This window comes from Montipora foliosa, unplaced genomic scaffold (genome assembly GCF_036669935.1).
Source record: "Montipora foliosa isolate CH-2021 unplaced genomic scaffold, ASM3666993v2 scaffold_448, whole genome shotgun sequence".
NCBI lineage: Eukaryota > Metazoa > Cnidaria > Anthozoa > Scleractinia > Acroporidae > Montipora > Montipora foliosa.
The window spans coordinates 343395-363487 of NW_027179754.1; the positions used below are offsets into that span (position 1 = coordinate 343395).

Consider the following 20093-nt stretch of genomic DNA (forward strand, 5'->3'; position numbering starts at 1 on the left):
AGGGGATTTTGCTACTTCATCGTGTACACTCTCAATGATCAGTCGAACCCTATAACGTACGCGCGAGAAATTATACTCAGTTATTGTTAAACGGTTGGATCAGTGTCCACAAGGCTTGCACTTTCAACATCTGGAAATTGAATAATTCCTGGGGAATAACCCGGTCCTTTACGATTTTCTTGCATGCACGGCTCTCCTTTGGGTCTCCAGAGACAAAAATAGCCAGTCAAAACTGATGGGCCTGGACAATCTGCGAGCCATGCGAAATTCGCATTTAAGTATAAGCACCGATTTCAAATAGCGCTGATAAACAGTTATTAAGTCGAAGCACCCATTTTAAAACCGTTAGCTTTCAATAACTTTGTGACTCGCATGGCTCGCCATGTTGGCTCGCATGACTCGCAGCCATGGCTCACATTACTCGCAGTCATGGCTCACAGCCATGGCTCGCTGGCTCCGTTGTCCTAACCCAAAACTGATTCCTGCTATGGTAGCCGGTCATTCCAAGTTTTATAATTTACATCCAATTGAACTTATTTTCCTTTAATCAAGAAAAAAACTTGGAAAGGACTCCTGAGATTCTTTCTGACATTGACTTCAAGAACATTTAGAAGTGTCGGGAAATGGTGAAACCGTTTATTGTCTTGGACTTTCCCGACTGATTTTTCAGAAGCCTTCGATTGTGTTACTGAAACAGAGAGAGTGTTTTGTCTCATCGCTGTTTTTAAGGGCTTGCGGCAATGTACATCTTTCTTTTAATACCGTTCTTTAATTAACTTAACGCCATCCGATGATGACATGATTCTGTGAAAGTTGACGCCTCAAACGATTTGCGATGATAGATTAATGGAATATAATGGGAATGACATGTTGCAAGGATTTGGGCATCCAGCTGAATTACCGGAGTTTTATTCCCGTTTCTCAGCTGGATGCCCCAGACATTTTTTGGTTGCTAAGAGTTTGCAGCTCGTTATGATAGGTCTAACTGGAATGGGTTCGGATTTATGAATCGTCGGCAAGCCATAAAATTTGGGCACAATCGGCTCTGAAGGAGGGTCCAATTTCCTCTTAAAATCCGCTTTGATAACTCTCTCACTAAAAAGCTTGCTTGTAAAATTTCTGACAGTCTTTCTGAAGCCACTAGTTGGATTGTAGCCAAGTGGTTTATATGTTTTCTTGTCGCTTAGTACTGATTTGCTTTTTTCTTCATAGTCCTTAGCGTTCAGCACGACTAAGCATTTTCCTTTGTCAGCTGGGACAATAACAATGGTCTTATCTTTTGTCAAGCTGTTTAAGGCCTTTGTCTCCTCGCTGTTTAAATTCCTTCTTGGGGCTTTGTTATTGCAAATGATGTTGCAAACTCTATTCCTCAGAGATTCTGCATTTGCCTCATTCAAAGCAAAACCGAAGATGGCACTTTCGGTCGCAGTTATAAACTCTGTTATCGGAACTTCCCTGTCCACCAAATTGCTTCCCTTAGCCAGCACAGACACTTCATGTTTCGATAATACTCGATCGGATAAATTCTTGACCCACTTATCCATCACATTTGTCCGTGTTTGATTTGTAACACGCCAGACGGGGTCGAAGACCGCTTTCCCTTGCTGTTCCTTGAGATTAGCAAACTTCTTAACTTGTCTAGCTTTGGTCTCAGTATGACAAGCTAATTGTAAATCGTGTGTAAACTCCATAACTTTGTTAAAGTATTCGCTTTCAAGGGAGTCCGATAATCGTTTGGTTAATTGATCTTCTGTCACGTGACAAGTTGTCAGTTGCCTGAAGAAGACGGTGAGATATGGTCACAACGTTGTGTTGCTTATGAAACATTCTCAATTTTAGTTCCAGATAACGATTTAATCTACTCGAGTTACTTATTCTTGTACTGGATGAATCAAAACATTCACGCTTATACCTTGTATGAATGCTAGATTAGGTGTGCGAATACTACTAACGTTAACCCTGTGGGTTTTTGCTCGCACATCTCCACTCGACAATTCTGTGACATGTATTATTAATTTGTATTGTTTTATCTGTGGAAATAAAGACACCTATGAACCTATGAGGACGAATGCACTAGCGACGACAAGCCCTTTTATTTTCGCTGTAAGTGCTATCACTGCTTCATGCAGAAAAAATGACGAACCAGTAATTTTAAGATAGTAATATGTATTGCATCTGGCGGTGTTGTGGAAGGGTGGCGTGTAAGACCGGTTATTGTAACTACTCTTAGGCTCTTATGCTTAAAATTTGTAAATTTTCCTTGTTTGAAAGTGGAGGGACACAAGATTTAATCAGCAATGCGGCAGCAAAATCCTGAAGAGGCATACATTAGTAAAACCTCACCAGAGTTTGTATCAACAACAGCTCAACTCGCACCCTGTTTGGCAACGTTTTTTTTTGTCTTTCCCTTGAATGATGTATTCTTCGACTCTTAAAACAGCAATAGCAACAAAAAGTAAAACAAGAGCATTTTTTTAATGTCTTCAAACAGATAACTTGATTTCACACAACTAGGCCAGATCGAACGATGTAAGCTTACTAAAGTTAAAAATTTACCTCTTTACAATTTAATCTTTAAGCAGAATCGTTCCAACATTTCAGCCAAAACCGTAGCTCAGCATATTTTAATACCGATGACCTTCTCCCACTTAAAGAAGAACCACGAATGTAATTTTCCGCACGTCGATCGTTCATTTTCTCCTTTCCTCCTCGAAAATACGGCGTGTGTATCCTAAAACGCCTTGATGTCATGTCTGGCCGTCAGTCGACCCAGGTTGGCCGCCATTTATGAATTCGGTGTATGTCGGCGCTCATGATGGAGATGGAAATAGATTGTTTTTACTGAAAACATGAAAAGCGCGCCATGCTCCTTGTCGGTAATGTCCGGAAACTTTTAATTGCAAAATTATAATTATACACAGGAGCGCAACCCAACAATTTGAGATCACTTCCAACAGAACGCGCGGAGCAATCAGTTGTAGCATACGAAATATCAAGTCGCGATTTTCGTTTTATTTCTTGTTAAGCTTTTATGGCCGACGAACAACAGCTTGTATGACATTGTTTGTCTTTCATTAAGAAGGACAGCACTTACCCTCTGCTGACAAATGTTTCTTGAATTTAGTTGATGGCGGCTGGAGTGATTGGGGTAACTGGAGTCTTTGTACAAGGGTCTTTAATGGTATACAGATGCGGACAAGGGAATGCGTGAATCCAAAGCCACAATTTGGTAGGATAAAATGCAAAGGATCTACTACAGTTATGAGAGGGTGCACAAACACGTCAAGTTGTCTGCAAGGTATGTTACCAAAATCAACGCTGTTTGAGTTTCAATTGTTTGCAAACAGCTCCTCAAATACTGGTTAACACTTTCTTACTCGTCAGCTTGTCCCTTGTAATTTACAGAATGTTCATTCTCCCTTTGTCGCTTTTTTTTTGCGAGCTTTCCTCAAACAATTTCTGCTGAACTGCCCAGCATCCTGGCATTTGATACATTTGATTTCTTCAGTTGATCTGATGGAGAAAGCTAGGCGTTCCTCATACCTGTTGCAAATTTCTTATTGGTTATAAGAAATAGGTGGCTAGTCAACACTGCCCGTTTCAAGAAAAGGATACAAGGTGTTATCATATCTCCATTAATTTACCGGGCTCAACACAAATACATTTAATATTAGTCAATTATAACCCAGCTAACAATTGCGGAATTGCCAGTTATTCACTAGCCCTGCAATTTTCTTTATTAGAATCTCCCGTACGTTTTCAAACAGAGGGCAGTCCATCTACTGGAGTGATGCAAATTCACAAGAACAACACCTGGAAAGCGCTTTGTACCGCAAATTGGAATAATACTGAAGCAATTCTTGCCTGCCAAGTAAATGGCTATAACTACAGTAACGACAATTTTACAGGAAATTGGAAAAGAGGAAATACAAGCTTGGTGAACATCACTTCTCATTCCTGTTCATCAATCATTCAAAGTTGTGGGTTCATTAACACGCAAATCCAGTGTTCAGGTACAATAGTATGAACAAAGAAAATCTCAGTCTTATCCGTATACCATCGCATAGTTTTAACACAGCAAGTCAACTAAAAACTCTATTTGTTAGTTTACAATAACCTGTGGCTCGCATTATAAGAAATGACTCACTGCTGGTAAAAAAGGCAAGGCACTAATTATTGGAAGCATGGCCACTAAGGTACAGTTGGGCTGAACGAGAAAAATGTCACACTTAGCTCTGCTGCAGAGCAGGACTTATTTAAGTCCAGCGCCCAAATCTCTAGACCACACGTCACCGTCTTTGGGACTGATGATTCTGAAACCGCTAACTTATTATATTGTACCCTGTTTCTTTAAGAAATGAAGGCCCAACTGGAACAGTCTCAATGAGTGGGCCTCCTCTTAAAACATTATCCTTGTTACATTATTAAATTAAGGATTTTAGCATCGCCTATCCTGTTCAAAGTTTTAGTCAAACTGAGATAAACTGGAGATATTGAGGAATGGACAATGAACAAAAAACAATGGTTTGTTGCAAAAAAGAAACGTAGAGGACAATTAGAACCAAGCACTCCTTTCACTGATGTGTCATTCTTTCAGTTCCTGTGCGCCTAAGTGGGGCGAAAGCTAAGTATGGTGGAAGAGTAGAAGTTTTTTACCGCAGAAGGTGGGGCAAGATCTGTCGCACTAAATGGGATATCAGTGATGCTGAAGTTGTTTGTAAACAACTTGGCTTTAGAGGTGCCCTGGCCGAATTCATGACGGGAATGAATACCACTGATGAAGACATACCCGTTGTAATGTCAGATATAGCTTGTACTGGACAGGAATCCGTTTTAGCCCAATGTAATCGTTTAGATGGAGAGCACAAGTGTCCGGAAGACATTGGGGCTCAGGCTCTGTGTGTACCAAGTAAGTAGTCACTTTTCACCAGGACTGACAAACAGAAGGTTGTGACTAGAGACATTGTTTAACGTTTGTGGGGAAAGCTAAATGTTATGTATTGTCAATTCCAAACAAACTTCAATTTCACTCTTTTTAACTCTATTTGGAACAAAAACAATGACATTTCTATTTGCACATTTTTATCTATTTAAACGATGGAAATTATTAGAAAACGCAAGGATCTAGCTACAGAGTATGTGTGTACTGGTCGTTGTAGCAAAGCAGCTTTCGAGTTCATCATTACTACCTAAAACTGAACACTCGATAATGGAAAAAATGAAAGAAGTAAAAACTTGCAGAAAAGGATTGTGGTTGAAATAGACGAATTTTACAGGTAACATTTGTATAAGAATAAAATGTGTTTGAAAATATATGAAATTACAGGAATCTTTAAATTGAAAAATATATTTACTGCGAAAGGCTTGCAAAAACCGATGAGAAATTTTGGAAAGTAATTTCTTCCATACAATAATTTTGTTCTAGACAACATGGAAGTTCTGGAAAAGAAAAGCCTTAGTTCTAATCTTGGTAGCACTGAAACCGTGCAATGTTCCTTAAAAAAGGAAAACCAGAATGAGCATGAGATGGTTAAATGGTATAAAATTGGCACCACTGCTAGTGAACTCAATCCAGACGAAAGAATTGAGGTAAAAGGCGTCACTTTGACAATAAAAAATGTTCAACTGGATGATGGAGGAACATATGAGTGTCGAGGACAACGTTACACTCGATTCTACACAGTTTACGTCAATGGTAAGTTTTTAAGTGCTTAGAAAACCATCAATATGCCACAAATCATTATTATCAACAAGAACAACAACAACATAATAACAGGGCCGTAGCCAGTATGAGGCAATCTAAGGCACCTACCTCAGTCATTTCTTTCGTATTTTATTTTTTATTTTATTTTATTTTATTTTATTTTTAATAATACACGATATCAGTACTGTAAGCGTCAAGAACACCCTAAATACCTATGAATATAACTTGCCTTAGTTATATTTTTTTCTGGCTACCGCCATGAATCAAGTTCATCCTCCTCATCATCATAAACATCACCTTAAATTTTCATCTCCATCAACATTATCCTAATCATCAAGATTATCACCTCCATGATCTTCATTGTCCTCATCAATCTTAAAATTCCTCTTATTTGTCTGTGTGATAAAGAGTAAATTCTCTCTACTTCGCCCCCCCCCCCCCCCCCATCCCCCATTCCAATGATGTTGTTTTAAAAAGCGACCAAAGGCTTGCACAGTATTTTGCATCACATTATCAACATATTTTGTTATTGCGTGCCAAATGATGCTTAAGCTGGAATTTTTCCCAAGAGTTTTGTCCAACATTGCAGGTAGATTAATTTCTCGTCTACTTCCGTCAGTGTCACTCGACTTAACATTAGCTCTTTAATCACCACTATCCTCGCTATCATTTGCGTTGCTTTTTCCTTCTTAGAACATTCATTTCATTGCACATTACCAGTAATTACAAATACTTTTCATAAGAGTTCTATCAGTCGTTTATCTTCATTAGAAAACATTGTCAGTCTCTACGTAAAGAAATCATTGCAATTATGAAGCAACTAGATCAGTTGCAAAAGAAGCCTGAAGAATCAACAGGACTTGAATCCCATGAAATTGCACTGCACTTGCTCTACCATCTGTCCTTTCAGGCCAACTGGGAGCTGGTCGCTTGTAAGTTCGTATTGTAACCCGTAATACGTGGCGGGTGAATGATTTAGGGTGCTTGTATGAAATATTTCATGGGTTTGCGTCCTGTTTAAGATTGGATTGTTTCAGGCTTCATTCGCAACTGACCAAGTTGCTTCATAACTGCGATAATCTGCACAAGCGCAGTTATAATGTACGAACTTTTTGTATATTCTCTCTATCATATCATTATCATTACGATGTGTTATAACTGCAGAAAATTTATCCATTCCTTTTTTTTTCCCTAGCCGAATTTAAAAACAAGAGACCACAACAAAAACTTATACCTGGCAAACCTGGCCAAATAAATTGTACTGCAGAAGGAAATCCTCCTCCTCAATTTGAATGGAGAAAAAGCGATATCCTACTCTTGGAGGATGACAGATTCACACAGTTGTCAGATGGCAGTTTGCAGATCGATACAGTTCGGCAAGAAGATAACGGAGTTTACGAATGTTCCATGAAACAAACCAAAGGACGTGACAGAATCACTGTTTATCTCCAACATATCAACGTGTCTCTCATAGGTGGGTAAAGGTGGAAATGATGAAGGTCGCATTCGTAAAGAAATCAGAAAAATTCCACTTCCCAAAAGCTATCTGAAATTTGGAACGTATAAAAATGAAGTGTTAATAGAACTAACTAGGAACTCGAAAAATTCCGATCCCCAGATGGGATTCGAACCCACGACCCTCCGTGATCTAGTCGGATGCTCTAACCACTGAGCTACTGGTGACTCTATGATGAGCAAGGGTAAAACAGTAACGACAATTTTACAGCCAATTGAAAAAGAGGAAATACAAGCTTGGTGAACATCACTTCTCATTCCTGTTCATCAATCATTCAAAGTTGTGGGTTCATTAACACGCAAATCCAGTGTTCAGGTACAATAGTATGAACAAAGAAAATCTCAGTCTTATCCGTATACCATCGCATAGTTTTAACACAGCAAGTCAACTAAAAACCCTATTTGTTAGTTTATAATAACCTGTGGCTCGCATTATAAGAAAATGACTTACTGCTGGTAAAAAAAGGCAAGGCACTAATTATTGGAAGCATGGCCACTAAGGTACAGTTGGGCTGAACGAGAAAAATGTCACACTTAGCTCTGCTGCAGAGCAGGACTTATTTAAGTCCAGCGCCCAGATCTCTAGACCACACGTCACCGTCTTTGGGACTGATGATTCTGAAACCGCTAACCTATTATATTGTACCCTGTTTCTTTAAGAAATGAAGGCCCAACTGGAACAGTCTCAATGAGTGGGCCTCCTCTTAAAACATTATCCTTGTTACATTATTAAATTAAGGATTTTAGCATCGCCTATCCTGTTCAAAGTCTTAGTCAAACTGAGATAAACTGGAGATATTGAGGAATGGACAATGAACAAAAAACAATGGTTTGTTGCAAAAAAGAAACGTAGAGGACAATTAGAACCAAGCATTCCTTTCACTGATGTGTCATTCTTTCAGTTCCTGTGCGCCTAAGTGGGGCGAAAGCTAAGTATGGTGGAAGAGTAGAAGTTTTTTACCGCAGAAGGTGGGGCAAGATCTGTCGCACTAAATGGGATATCAATGATGCCGAAGTTGTTTGTAAACAACTTGGCTTTAGAGGTGCCCTGGCCGAATTCATGACGGGAATGAATACCACTGATGAAGACATACCCGTTGTAATGTCAGATATAGCTTGTACTGGACAGGAATCCGTTTTAGCCCAATGTAATCGTTTAGATGGAGAGCACAAGTGTCCGGAAGACATCGGGGCTCAAGCTCTGTGTGTACCAAGTAAGTAGTCACTTTTCACCAAGACTGTGTATTTAATCTATTCCCGACAAACAGAAGGTTGTGACTAGAGACAGTTTTTTAACTTGATTATCCTCATCAGTGTATTGTTTAACATTTGTGGGGTAAGCTAAATATTCTGTACAGTCAATTCCAAACAAACTTCAATTTCAATCTTTTAACTCTATTTGGAACAACAACATTTCTAGTTGCACAGTTTTATCTAACTAAACGATGGAAATCACGAGAAAAGGCAAGGATCTAGCTACAGAGTATGTGTGTACTGGTCGTAGTAGCAAAGCAGCTTTCGAGTTCACTATTACTACCCAAAATTGAACTCTGGATAATGGAAAAAAATGATGAAAAAAAACTAGCAGAAACTGATTATGGTTGAAATAGAGGAATTTTATAGGTAACAGTTATAGAAGAATAAAACGTGTTTGAAAATAGATGTAATTACAAGACTGAATCTTTAAATTGAAAAAATATATTTACTACGAATTAAGACTTGCAAACACCGATGAGAAATTTTGGAAAGTAATTTTTTCCATACAATAATTTTGTTCTAGACAACGTGGAAGTTCTGGAAAAGAAAAGCCTTAGTTCTAATCTTGGTAGTACTGAAACTGTGCAATGTTCCTTAGAAAAGGAAAACCAGAATGGGAAGGTTAAATGGTATGAAATTGGCACCACTACTAGTGAACTCAATTCAGACGGGAGAATTGAGGTAAAAGGTGTCACTTTGACAGTAAAAAATGTTCAACTTGCTGATGGGGGAACATATGAATGTCGAGGAGAACGTTACACTCGATTCTACACAGTTTACGTCAATGGTGAGTTTTTCAATGCTTAGAAAGCCATCAATATGCTACAAATCATTATTATCAACAAGAACAACAACATAATCACAGGGCCGTATGAGGCAATCTGAAGCACCTACCTCAGTCATTTCTTTCGTTATTATTATTATCTTTTTCTTTTTAATAATACAGGATATCAGTACTGTAAGCCTCAAGAACACCCTAAATACCTAAGAATAGAATTTGCCTTAGTCGTATTTTTTTTTTTCTGATTACCGCCATGAATCAAGTTAATCCTCCTCATCATCATAAATATCAGCTTTTAGTGGACTAATGCAAATTCTGCATTTTGATAGGCTACGCTACTAGAGGACTATTATTAATAGTCCTCGAGTAGCGAAAAGCGTGACGCGTTCTTTCGTTTTATTCCCAAATAAATATTTCTTTAACTTGCACTTACTAACTTTATTATCGCCTTTTTCTGTCCAACTAGTTGGGTGATACTAAAACAATTAGACCCCTCGCCCTCAAGGGCCACGGGTCTAATTGTTAAAAATTTCACCTTCATCAACATTATACTAATCATCAAGATCATTACCTCCATGATCTTCGTTGTCCTCATAGATCTTAAAATCCTTTGTACCAGGTAGATTTAATTTCTCGTCTACTTCCGTTAGTGTCACTCGCTTTAACATCAGCTCTTTAATCACCAGTAACCTCATTGTTTGTTTCTGTGAACCGACACTGGGACGTGAACGTATTGAATAGTAATCGTATGTACACCAACTGTTGGCTGACACTATTTATGTCATTTGTGGTAAAATTGGACGTTCCAAACAACAGCAAAGTCATAAACAGGTAGGAAGTATTGTAACAGTTTTTGCCGTAAACAAGTTGAAACAAGAACTTCTAAGTGACTCGATCAATATGCAAATTTTCCAAACTGTTTTCTAACATGCACCATTAAAAATACGCATCCACTTAAAATAAGGTATCCGTAAAAATGACAACTGTTTAGTGCCCAAGAAAATAATTTGTGGAGTAACTTGTTCCTCCAAGTTTGAGCTATTACTGGTATTCTGTTTTGTCGTTCTCCTTCTCTTTCTCTCTTTTATCGTTTCTGTTCTAGTCATAGTGCTCCCAGGCATCATGCAACCTTATTTGAGCTTCTAAAGATATGCCAAAAATTCGCAATACAGAGAAAAAAGCAGTTCTCCCAGGCATCATGCAACCTTATCAGAGCTTCTAAGGATATGCCGAAAATTGCAATACAGAGAAAAAAGCAGCTCTAAACAAATTAAAAATAAACACACAGCCTTAAGTTTATATCTCTCCGACGCTGGACTTTAATAACTGCATAGCCACCCGTTTAGACCACAGCTATCATAGATCTCTTTCATAATGGCGGCCAAATAAAATGTTATTTTGTTTTAATGCTAATAAGCCTAACTAGCCGCTACGACGAGCAAATTTCAAAAGAACATTTGTTTCAAAATGAGGGGAATAGGTCTAGTTAACATAAAGACAAAAGAATGGAAAAGTGGTCGCCATTTATGAAAGTGGTCTATGACATTGTGTCAAACTGGATTAAAACCAAAGAAAAATGCAGAGAGAAAATATTTTCCAAACTGTTTTCCACCTGAGCACGAAAAGCGTTGACTGTTAAGCTTTAGTTGACATAGTATGGCCGTGTAGCCGGGTCAAGCCACAGTAAGCGCGTGATAAATCAAGCCTCGCCTATGTTTAGGTGAGTTAAACTGGTTTGAGCCTGCAATCCAATCGAAAACCAGTACCTGGTCAACAGTCAACTTCAAAAAAACAGCTAACCTCGATGAGCTAAAACCGAGCCCGCGATATGGTCACGAGACACCGCTCAGCGAATACTTTGTTTGACAGCTGTCAATTGACCGTAACATGGAATTGCCATATCAAAGATGTGTGCTGTAAACCAGCGTGATATTGGTCACATTGGCAGACATGGAGGAGTGGACGTACGGACGGTCAAGAGAAAGTGAGGGACATAGAGGCAGAGTAGGGGCGTTGGCCGGGATATGCCAGCATCACTAAACTTATTTATAGTAAACGGAAGTCGGTTTCCCGAGACGTGCGCAAGTGTTGAGCACGACGTCATAACAAATCACTTTAGCGTGCCAACATGACATTGTGAAATGGCGATGTTGAATATTTAATTGTGGCTTTCTCAAGTGGAATACAGGCGTCTAGATTTCGGAATCAATATTGAAAAGGGTACCGGGAAAAAGTCCTCAAGAATTTCGGAAAATGTTTCAGGTAATTCCATGCCACAAAGTAAAAGAGAAAGCGTAAGCTTTGTGGTGTTCAGCCGTCGAGCGAAAACGTTCCCTCAGAAGATGACACTTCTGCTTCTTACTGCACCGTTTCTAAAACGATGGTAAGGGTAAGACCAAGGGTGAGGGTAAAGGTAAGGATACACATACTTACATACTTAATTGACCACTCCCCATAGGGGCTTATCAGGGCAAATGAAGCAATCAACGAAACAACAGAACACAACAACAACTGTTAAGAATCCCAACTGGCCGGAGGCAAACCAGTTAGCTATTAACAAGTGCAGCTGGGAAGTTGAACCAGGGACTACTAGGAACAAATTCAGCGAGTGGTCAGAGCGGGTCTTGAACCCGGGATCTCAAGGCAAGCACCCCTACCACTTGGCCACACTGCTACACTACGAATACAGAAAGTATCCTAAACATGCATAAAAGCTAACCTTAGGCCTAAAATCTTTTGTTTAGGTCTAATTAGGCCTAAGGTTAGCTTTTATGCATGTTTGCGATACTTTATGTATTCGTATCCTTACCCTTACCCTCACCCTTGGTCTTACCCATACCCTCGTTTTAGAAACGCCTTTCTTACTGTGGTGGAAAAGCACAAGAAGAAGAAAAACACAAGAAACACAAGCAGCCCAGAGATTTGTTCAGTGAAAGTTTTCTTCCAGAACTTGAAGCGTCCAGCGAAGTAAAGGTCTTGAGGGAGGTTGAGAGAAAAATATCACTCCTTGACAGCTCTTTGCACGGTGAACTGGAAGCAATTTCTGGCCATCGTAGCAGTGCAGCTCTCAATATTTGTCAATGTAAGGCGAAGAGCTGTAGAGAAGATATTGGCAGTTATCAACCGGTCCGTTTAGTGTTAGTCCTTCTGGTCGCTACAAAATTCCAAGTTTTCATTTGTAGAACACTCGATTAAGGGATCTGAAGTGAACGACCAGTGACAGTGGAACGCGTGATAGAAGCACTGCGAGTGAATTGTTACGCCACTGAACTTAATGAACCCATTCTTTGAAAGGGTTTGTGATAAGAGCTTATTCATCAAGCAAAGTTTTACATTTCAACACAAAAACATCATAGTAAATTTATTTATAAGTGTCATTTTTATAATTATTGTGAGTATCAACTGCAGAAATGAAACATTTGAATCAAAATAAGTGGCCATTCATTTATTTGGATGACTAAACATGCTTGTTAGTGTCTTTAGCACTTAAGTGCCACAATGTAGTTATCTTCTTCATAAGTTTTGAAAAACAAACGGTAAACATTACATTAATTAAAACCTTCCGTTTCTTCACACATTATAAGACTAATAGTGTCAAAGTTGAACATTTTAGTGATTATGTAATACAGTACAGTACTGTTTGTTGATGGGGGTGAGGTACACATCGCCAAGACTGTGAGCCGGTGTCCCACATCTCATGTTATGGCATGCAGAATTACAAAAAAGGGAAAACGTTAGGGCGTTTAAGGAAAGCTTTGGCCAACCAGAAGCCAACTATGACTTTTACAAGTACCTGTCAGTCTTCTAATTTCTTTGGTTAGTTGTTATGATTATTTTGGTAACCTTATTTTCTTGCAGTTTCACCTTTTCAGAAGTTTTATGGGTATATGTTCAAATTGCCAGTTTAATTGAAGGGAACCGTTAAATTGAGTTTTTAATACATGACATGGTTTGGAGTTTTCAAAATGAACAAATCACATTTCTATTACATTACCATTTATCCATAATTTAATAATTTTGAAATGACTTACAGCCTGAGTATTGCTTTATGAACCGAGGGAACACAGTGTCATGTTTTGTTAGAGACCTGCGTTTTGAAGGCTTTTGTTTTGCATTGTGTGATTCCAAAAAATATCCATACATTTCCCAAAGAGGGCCATTGAGGGGGCTCTCAATAGAGCCAAATTTCTTTGTTAAGGAAAACAAACAAAAAAATGAATGAACAACTCAAACCAGATTAATAAGAGATGAGGGGTGGGTTGCTCAAACAAAAAAAAACCCTTTTTGGCAAGTGTATTAATTTGTGGAGCATATCACTGTATACCTTGACAGAAATGTCATGTTCACTTTATGCTCCACACTTCTCTGGTGACCATTTAAAAGATTTTGATAATAATTATTGCTCATCATTACTGTTACGAGTTCGAATGTTCTTGAGGATGGGTAGCTTGCAAACTAAACTGAACGCAGGGTTGTCTGAACAACAACGAGAAGATTTATTCCAAAATGAACGTAGTTTCCACGAAGTAAAACTCTAAACAGCACGTACTCGATAAACTTACACGGCCTCCCGCCAACTTGAATAAACACTGCTTCTGTCACACTTGACTAAACACGGGTAACGCCAACTCTCTTCGCTTGTCAAAGCCAGTTAAAAACATCGCTCAGACTCGCTTAATTACATACTGTCACAATGAGATTCTAGAATTTTCTAAAAGAGTAAACAATCTAATTATAGAAAGATTACAAAACACACCGATTTAGAAACGTTTACGCACGAGCCCAAAAATAAAACAACTACGAACTCTCGGGAAGCTTCTAGAAAATAACACTAGCCACGCAATGCTATTTTTCGTAACATAACCCCCTTTCAGAAGAAATTTCCTAAATTTATCCTAAACAAGAAAAATTGCCAAATAAGGGGCAGTTCAATGTCAATAAACTTATTCCTCTTAATGGCTTCAACTGTGAATGAATAACTTGCAAAAACATAGCCCAACGCATACGAAGTCCGTTGGCGAACTTAGCACTGCTCATGTACTTTAAGGGTTCATGGTCCGTCTGAAGAACAAAAGAAACTCCGTACAAATAAAGATGAAATCTCTTGATACTCCATACAATCTCTTGGCATTATTTCTCAATTGTGGAGTACTTCCTTTCTGCACTTGTCAATTTCTTGCTTGCGTAGCAAACAGGAAACAACTTCTCATCATGTTTCTGCATTGATACTGCACCGATTCCACTGTTGGAGGCGTCCGTCCTTAAGAAATAGGGTTTAGCTGGATCGGGGAGTCGTAGAATAGGCTCACTTGTTAGGTAAGACTTTATTGTTCGGTAGGCTTTCTCATGTGCTTCAAGTTTATTGGGCCGTTGGCCTTTCCATGTGAGATCAGATAAGGGCACTGCGATCGCTGCAAAGTTGGGATGAAATCTATGTAGTATCCTGCTAGACCCATAAATGATCGCACCTGTTTCTTTGTACTTGGCCTTGGGGTATCTTTAATTTTCTCTACGTTATCCGGATGTAGACCAATCACTCCTTGCTCCAGTCGATGGCCTAGGAAATCCACACTGTTTACTCCGAATAGGCACTTAGTAGGTCTAATAGTCAACCCCGCTTGTACAAGGCGCGAAAATAGCTCTCTTAGGGCTCTAATATGTTCTTCCCACGTACGGGTGTAAACCAATATATCATCCCAGTAGAAATCGACATCAACTAGATTTTCTAGCAACTTCTTCATTGCACGCTTCAGTGTTGCTGCCGAGTTGATCATTCCAAACGGCATCTTCAAGAACTCGTTGGTCCCGTCAGGTGTTACGAACGCCGTTTTCTGTATGTCCTCCTCTGGTATAGTTATCTGTCAATATCCCTTGCTAAGGTCAATTTTTGAGTAGAACTTGTCTCCACGAAGCTTCTGAAACAAATGTTCAGCAGTTGGCATAGGCTCGGGATCAAATACAGTTAGTTTATTTAATTTCCGATAATCAACCCACACGCGATTTGCGTTGTCTTTTTTCTTCACTACTACCACAGGTGACGCATACGGAGAACTGGACTCTCTAATAACTCCCATTTTGATCATGTCGGCAATATCTTTTCTCAGTGATTTTCTGATGCTATAAGGTACTGGGTAAGGTCTTGATCTAACCGGCTCGTCTGAAATGAGTTTAATATGATGCTGAACAAGGTCTGTGATACCTGGTGCTTCAGTAAACAAATTCATGAACTCTTTGGCCAGATCCGTAAATTCATTCCGTTGCTCATCCGTCAGATTTGGTCCGGTTTTAACATCCTCGATCGATTCCTTGTCTGCATATCCACCAAGCTCTAAAAAATCAACGTTTTCTCCCTCTGCTTCGTCAGCTTTAACTCCACAGTCGACAGCATCGTCTAAACACGTAGCGCCTACTCCACCAGCTACTGCTCCTTCCGCCGTAGTCTCCTCTCGCTCAAAGTACTTTTTAAGAAGGTTAGCGCGGTAGACTTTCTCTTTGCCTTTTACTTTCACTTTGTAGTCATTGAGACCTACTAAAGAACTAACTTCAAAGGGGCCCTTCCATGCACTGCATAAGTAGCTTGTTATGGTCGGTAGGTAGCAGTACAAGCACTTTCTCACCTGACTCGAACATCCTAACTTAAGATTTGCGGTCGTAATAGTGCTTTTCTTTCTGCTGGGCTTTCTCCAATTCACTATGGGCGAGTTCAAGGGTATCTACTAACTTCTCTCGTAACTCGAAAACGTATTTGTAACTGTTCTTTACCTCAGGCTCGTCAACTTCTTTCGTCCACAGCTGTTTGAGTATAGCCATTGGTCCTCTAACAGCTCTTCAATATAACCGCTCGAACGGTGAAAAATATGTGGACTCTTAGTGGGGAACTTCACGATAAGCGAACAACAGCGGGTTTATATAGTGATGCCACTGTCTTGCGGCTGCTCACTACACAGTCTCTTCAGCATAGACTTCATCGTTCCGTTGAACTTCTCCGTCAAACCGTTACACATCGGGTGATAGGGTGTTGTTGTAAGCTGTTTAATGCTTAGTAGTAGGGTGACTTCTCTCATGCAGTCAGAAACAAACTGCGTACCCAGATCACTCAGGATTTCTTCGGGTACTCCTAGATGGCTGAAGATATCTACCAATGCCTTTGCTACAATCTGTGTGTCAATGTTTTTTAGTGGCACAGCCTCAGGGTAGCGAGTCGAAAAATCTACCAGTGTCAATATATATCTGTCTCCTCTTTCATTCGGGGGACTGATAGGACCAACAAGATCTATTGCTACTCTCTTAAAGGGTTTACCAATCAGTGGCATATTCTCCAACGGTACCTTCGGCACTGATCCCTTACTTACGGTCTTCTGACAAACGTCACAGGCCTTGCAAAATCGGGCTACGTCACCTTGAATTCCAGGCCAATAAAATGCACTCTGGATCTTGTCTGTTGTTTTCTTGATGCCCATGTAACCACCCATGATCCATCCGTGAGCTACTTCCATTATGAGGCGTCTCAACTTCTCAGGTACCATAACTACTTGTTTAAGCAGTTTACCACCATTCACGTAAGGGTGCTTGTACAGGCGGTACAGTATTCCAGATTTTTCTTCAAATGAAATCTTCGCCTGGCCCTTCACTAGCACACCGTCTCGATCCCAGTACTTACGCAGACTCTCGTCTTCTCGCTGCATCTGCTTGAGCTTCTCTCTATCCACAATAGGGCTTTCACGAGTACTAGGCACCTTTAAGGTCATGCGTTCATCCTTTTTCTTGGCTTGACTTCGGGTAGTTACTGCACAAGCCTCTTGCCACCTGGGATCTGGATTTTGTGCGTCCCTTGCATCACGTACATTACCAATAATTAGGTCGTAGATAAGATCTGAAAGGCACTGCGCTTCTACATGACCCTTAAAGATAAGGCGTATCAACATAAATTCTTGCTATAGGCACCTTCCTCGTTGTGTTGTCAATAAGCACCAAGTCTCCGGTGAACTGATCCTCGGCAACAAGGTCCTTCTTGGCCACAATTCCACTGCAACCGGTATCTCTTAAAATGTCGACACTCTCCTCTCCAACTCTGCCCTTTACAACAGGCATCTTACTTCTTTCTGTAGTTAAGGGTTCAACACAGGCATTACTTAGCAACGACTTTCTTTCCAAAGGCTAACAGAAGCTGATCATTTTGAATACACGACTTGACTTCCTCGGGGTAGCGTTAAGATCTGGTGACTTAACCAAGCAGCCAGCACTAACTTGACCACATTGCACACGGTTACCATCTTTACCTTGAGCTCCTGACTTCCGTCCACCTAATCGACAGTTCCTCGTCTCATGATCTTGCTTGCCACATAGGAAACACTTTCCTTCTAGAGTTGGGCAGTTAATTGCTTTGTGTCCGCGGGCATTACACTTGTAACAGTGGAGAGCTGTTGTGTCACTATGTGCGTTCTTTGTTTCTTCCGCCTTGGGCTGTGCTAGCGGCTTCTTGGTCGCAGAGCTAAACAGGTGCTTTCCATGTGCTTCCAAGTATTGATCGGCGATTTTCGCTATCTGGTCAAGCGTTTCCGGGGCTCTTCCACAAAGGTGAATAGCTAACTCTTTTGGACAAGAGTCAATAAAATGTTCTTCCACAATTACATCTTTTAGGCCTTCAAAAGATCGTTCAGTGTGTGACAGTTCCAACCAACGCAACAAGTATCTATCCAGTCGTACTATAAACTGTTCTGGGCTCTCGTCAACTTCCGGCTTTGATGTTCTAAATTTACGGCGATAACCATCCTCCGTAAGGTCATATCTCTTCATCAAAGCTGGCTTTACACGGTCATAATCTTGGGCTGCTTCCTTAGATAATCTCGAATAAACTTCTAGCGCACGTCCAGACAAAAGAGCACTAAGTTTCGAAGTTTCGAAGCCCATCCTGTCTTCTCCCATTTAGCTGTCGCTGCAAATCTTTCAAATCTTTGTAAATAAGCATCCAAGTCGTCCTTGCCATCGACAAATGAGGGAAGCTTGGGTGCCTTGGCCCTATCCTCTGTCACTTCAGGACGCCCGTCAGCACTCGCCACAGCCAAACGTGCAATCTCCAACTTGTGTTCTCTTTTTGCCGCTTCAATAGCTTTCTATTTCAACTGCTCCGCTTCCATCCCTAATTTTCTTAGTTCGCGTTCTGGTCGACTGGTTTTTCTTTCCTCGTCTTCCCTTCTTCTATCTTCTTCGAGTAAACCACGTTTCTCTTCCTTTTCTTCTCCTAATTGCCTCCTTTTCCCTTCCCTTTCCTTCAATTGTCTACGTTTTCCTTCCAATATACCCCTCATAAAACAGAAGCATCGCACCGAAAATACTTTTAACGCTAACAAATGCGAACTCAGCAAGGTATAGATTTTGTTCGCTTGATTTATGGAAAACAAGAACATCATTCTAAAAGCTTATTCTACGCAAAAAGTAGGTTCTGGAGGTAATTTTGAGAGTGGAAATCAAGGTTACGCGGCAGACGGCAAATACAAACTCACGATTTAATTCAGTTAACACACCAGAAAGACGCTAACTTCATTTTGACCTGAAAATACTTTACTATTGCTATAAAAACTATCCAGTTAAGCCCGCATATCATAAAACATGATGAATTCATAAAGGCAACCTTTTCCAGCGAACAATTTTTTGAAACAAACAACATATTTGCCTTCTATTTCATTGCGTACGTGAAGACAAGAAACTCAATCGTGTCAAATATGCGCAATATTGCAACAAACTAAATTTCAGGATCAAACCGTTTCCACGAAGAACCTCTTCCTTGAATAATGAAGCACAACATAGACGACAAGCTTTCTTTCAAATAATTCTTGGCTGTCACATTTCCAATTATCTTTTTACTGAAGACTGTGCAGATCCACGTAAGGTGTTCGATTCGTTCTCTGTCATTGTTGAACCCATAAGTTACCAGAGAATTTTCCATTTGGTTTCAGTGTTCTACACAACAGCACACTTGGTAAAATTTTAGAAATACAGCTCACTTTGATTTCGGCTCGACGGGCGACAGATTATTGTCAAAGTCCATTACTCGTCGCTTTTAAGAATCCAGGTGTTTGATTTTCGCCGCCTGCCTAGTTTATCCAACTGACTTTCCATTATTGAGCTCCATAAGGGTATATTTTGTTCAAGGATCCACTCAAACGCCATTCGCGTTACATGACTTTCGACGCCATTGCAGGCTAAGTTAATCGTTCTACTGTGTCCACCAGAGAAATCTACGCATTTCCCAGTACCCTCTCGATCCTAAGAAAATACGCGCAGAAGGCTCTATGCACAGAGACACCACTTAGCAGGGGAGTGACAGGTAAGACTTTTACCGACACGGAAAAAAACGACGAAATGAAACGCAGATTTCGACTGGGTTTGCCATACTGGCAACCCAGTAACAAGCTGTTTCTTCAATCTTCGCTCATTGACATACTCCCTGATTGTTTATGACACAAGTGAAAGAGTTCAGCAAAGAGCTATAAAACTGATCATAAGGACAGGAATAAGGAGAGAGACTTCAAAAACTGAATCTTTTTTTCCCTTGGCCTCAAGGAGACTTTTTATTGCCTTTTTTTCTTTTAAGTGCTTCTTGGGCCTATATGATTTGGATCTGTCTAATAATCTTGTGACAGCTGACAGTTCTAAATATAATCTCATACATGCTTATTACCAGTTCAAAATTAGATGTGCAACAACAAATATTTTAAAATTCTCTCATTCGGTTGAGAGTCGCGAAATCAACGAAAGGATAAATCTGCTTCTCGTACAAAATTCAGGAAATCTTTCTTCACATTCACAAAAGTCAAATTGCACCCATCAAGCAAC

The 20093-nt window shown here is 39.9% G+C and overlaps 2 protein-coding genes across 2 annotated transcripts; both read left to right on the top strand.

The window, feature by feature from the left end:
- Positions 1–3128: 3128 nt before the first annotated feature.
- LOC137989243 (neurotrypsin-like) lies at positions 3129–7186 on the top strand. The gene is made up of 5 exons (XM_068835084.1): positions 3129–3298; positions 3744–4013; positions 4598–4909; positions 5426–5695; positions 6900–7186. Exons 1-5 carry the CDS (start codon positions 3190–3192, stop codon positions 7184–7186), a joined length of 1248 nt encoding a protein of 415 aa, XP_068691185.1. The 5' UTR covers positions 3129–3189.
- A 258-nt stretch (positions 7187–7444) lies between these two features.
- LOC137989244 (uncharacterized) lies at positions 7445–9283 on the top strand. Its single transcript, XM_068835086.1, has 3 exons — positions 7445–7535; positions 8122–8433; positions 9000–9283. The coding sequence occupies exons 2-3, from the start codon at positions 8280–8282 to the stop codon at positions 9281–9283; spliced, it is 438 nt and encodes a 145-aa protein (XP_068691187.1). The 5' UTR covers positions 7445–7535; positions 8122–8279.
- Positions 9284–20093: the final 10810 nt, after the last annotated feature.

Coding starts and splice junctions, on each gene's coding strand:
- LOC137989244 (XM_068835086.1), top strand. CDS start 8,280: ATGACGGGAATGAATACCACTGATGAAGACATACCCGTTGTAATGTCA. Junction 8,434..8,999: donor TCAAGCTCTGTGTGTACCAA/GTAAGTAGTCAC, acceptor ATTTTGTTCTAG/ACAACGTGGAAGTTCTGGAA.
- LOC137989243 (XM_068835084.1), top strand. CDS start 3,190: ATGCGGACAAGGGAATGCGTGAATCCAAAGCCACAATTTGGTAGGATA. Junction 3,299..3,743: donor CACGTCAAGTTGTCTGCAAG/GTATGTTACCAA, acceptor TTTCTTTATTAG/AATCTCCCGTACGTTTTCAA. Junction 4,014..4,597: donor CACGCAAATCCAGTGTTCAG/GTACAATAGTAT, acceptor TCATTCTTTCAG/TTCCTGTGCGCCTAAGTGGG.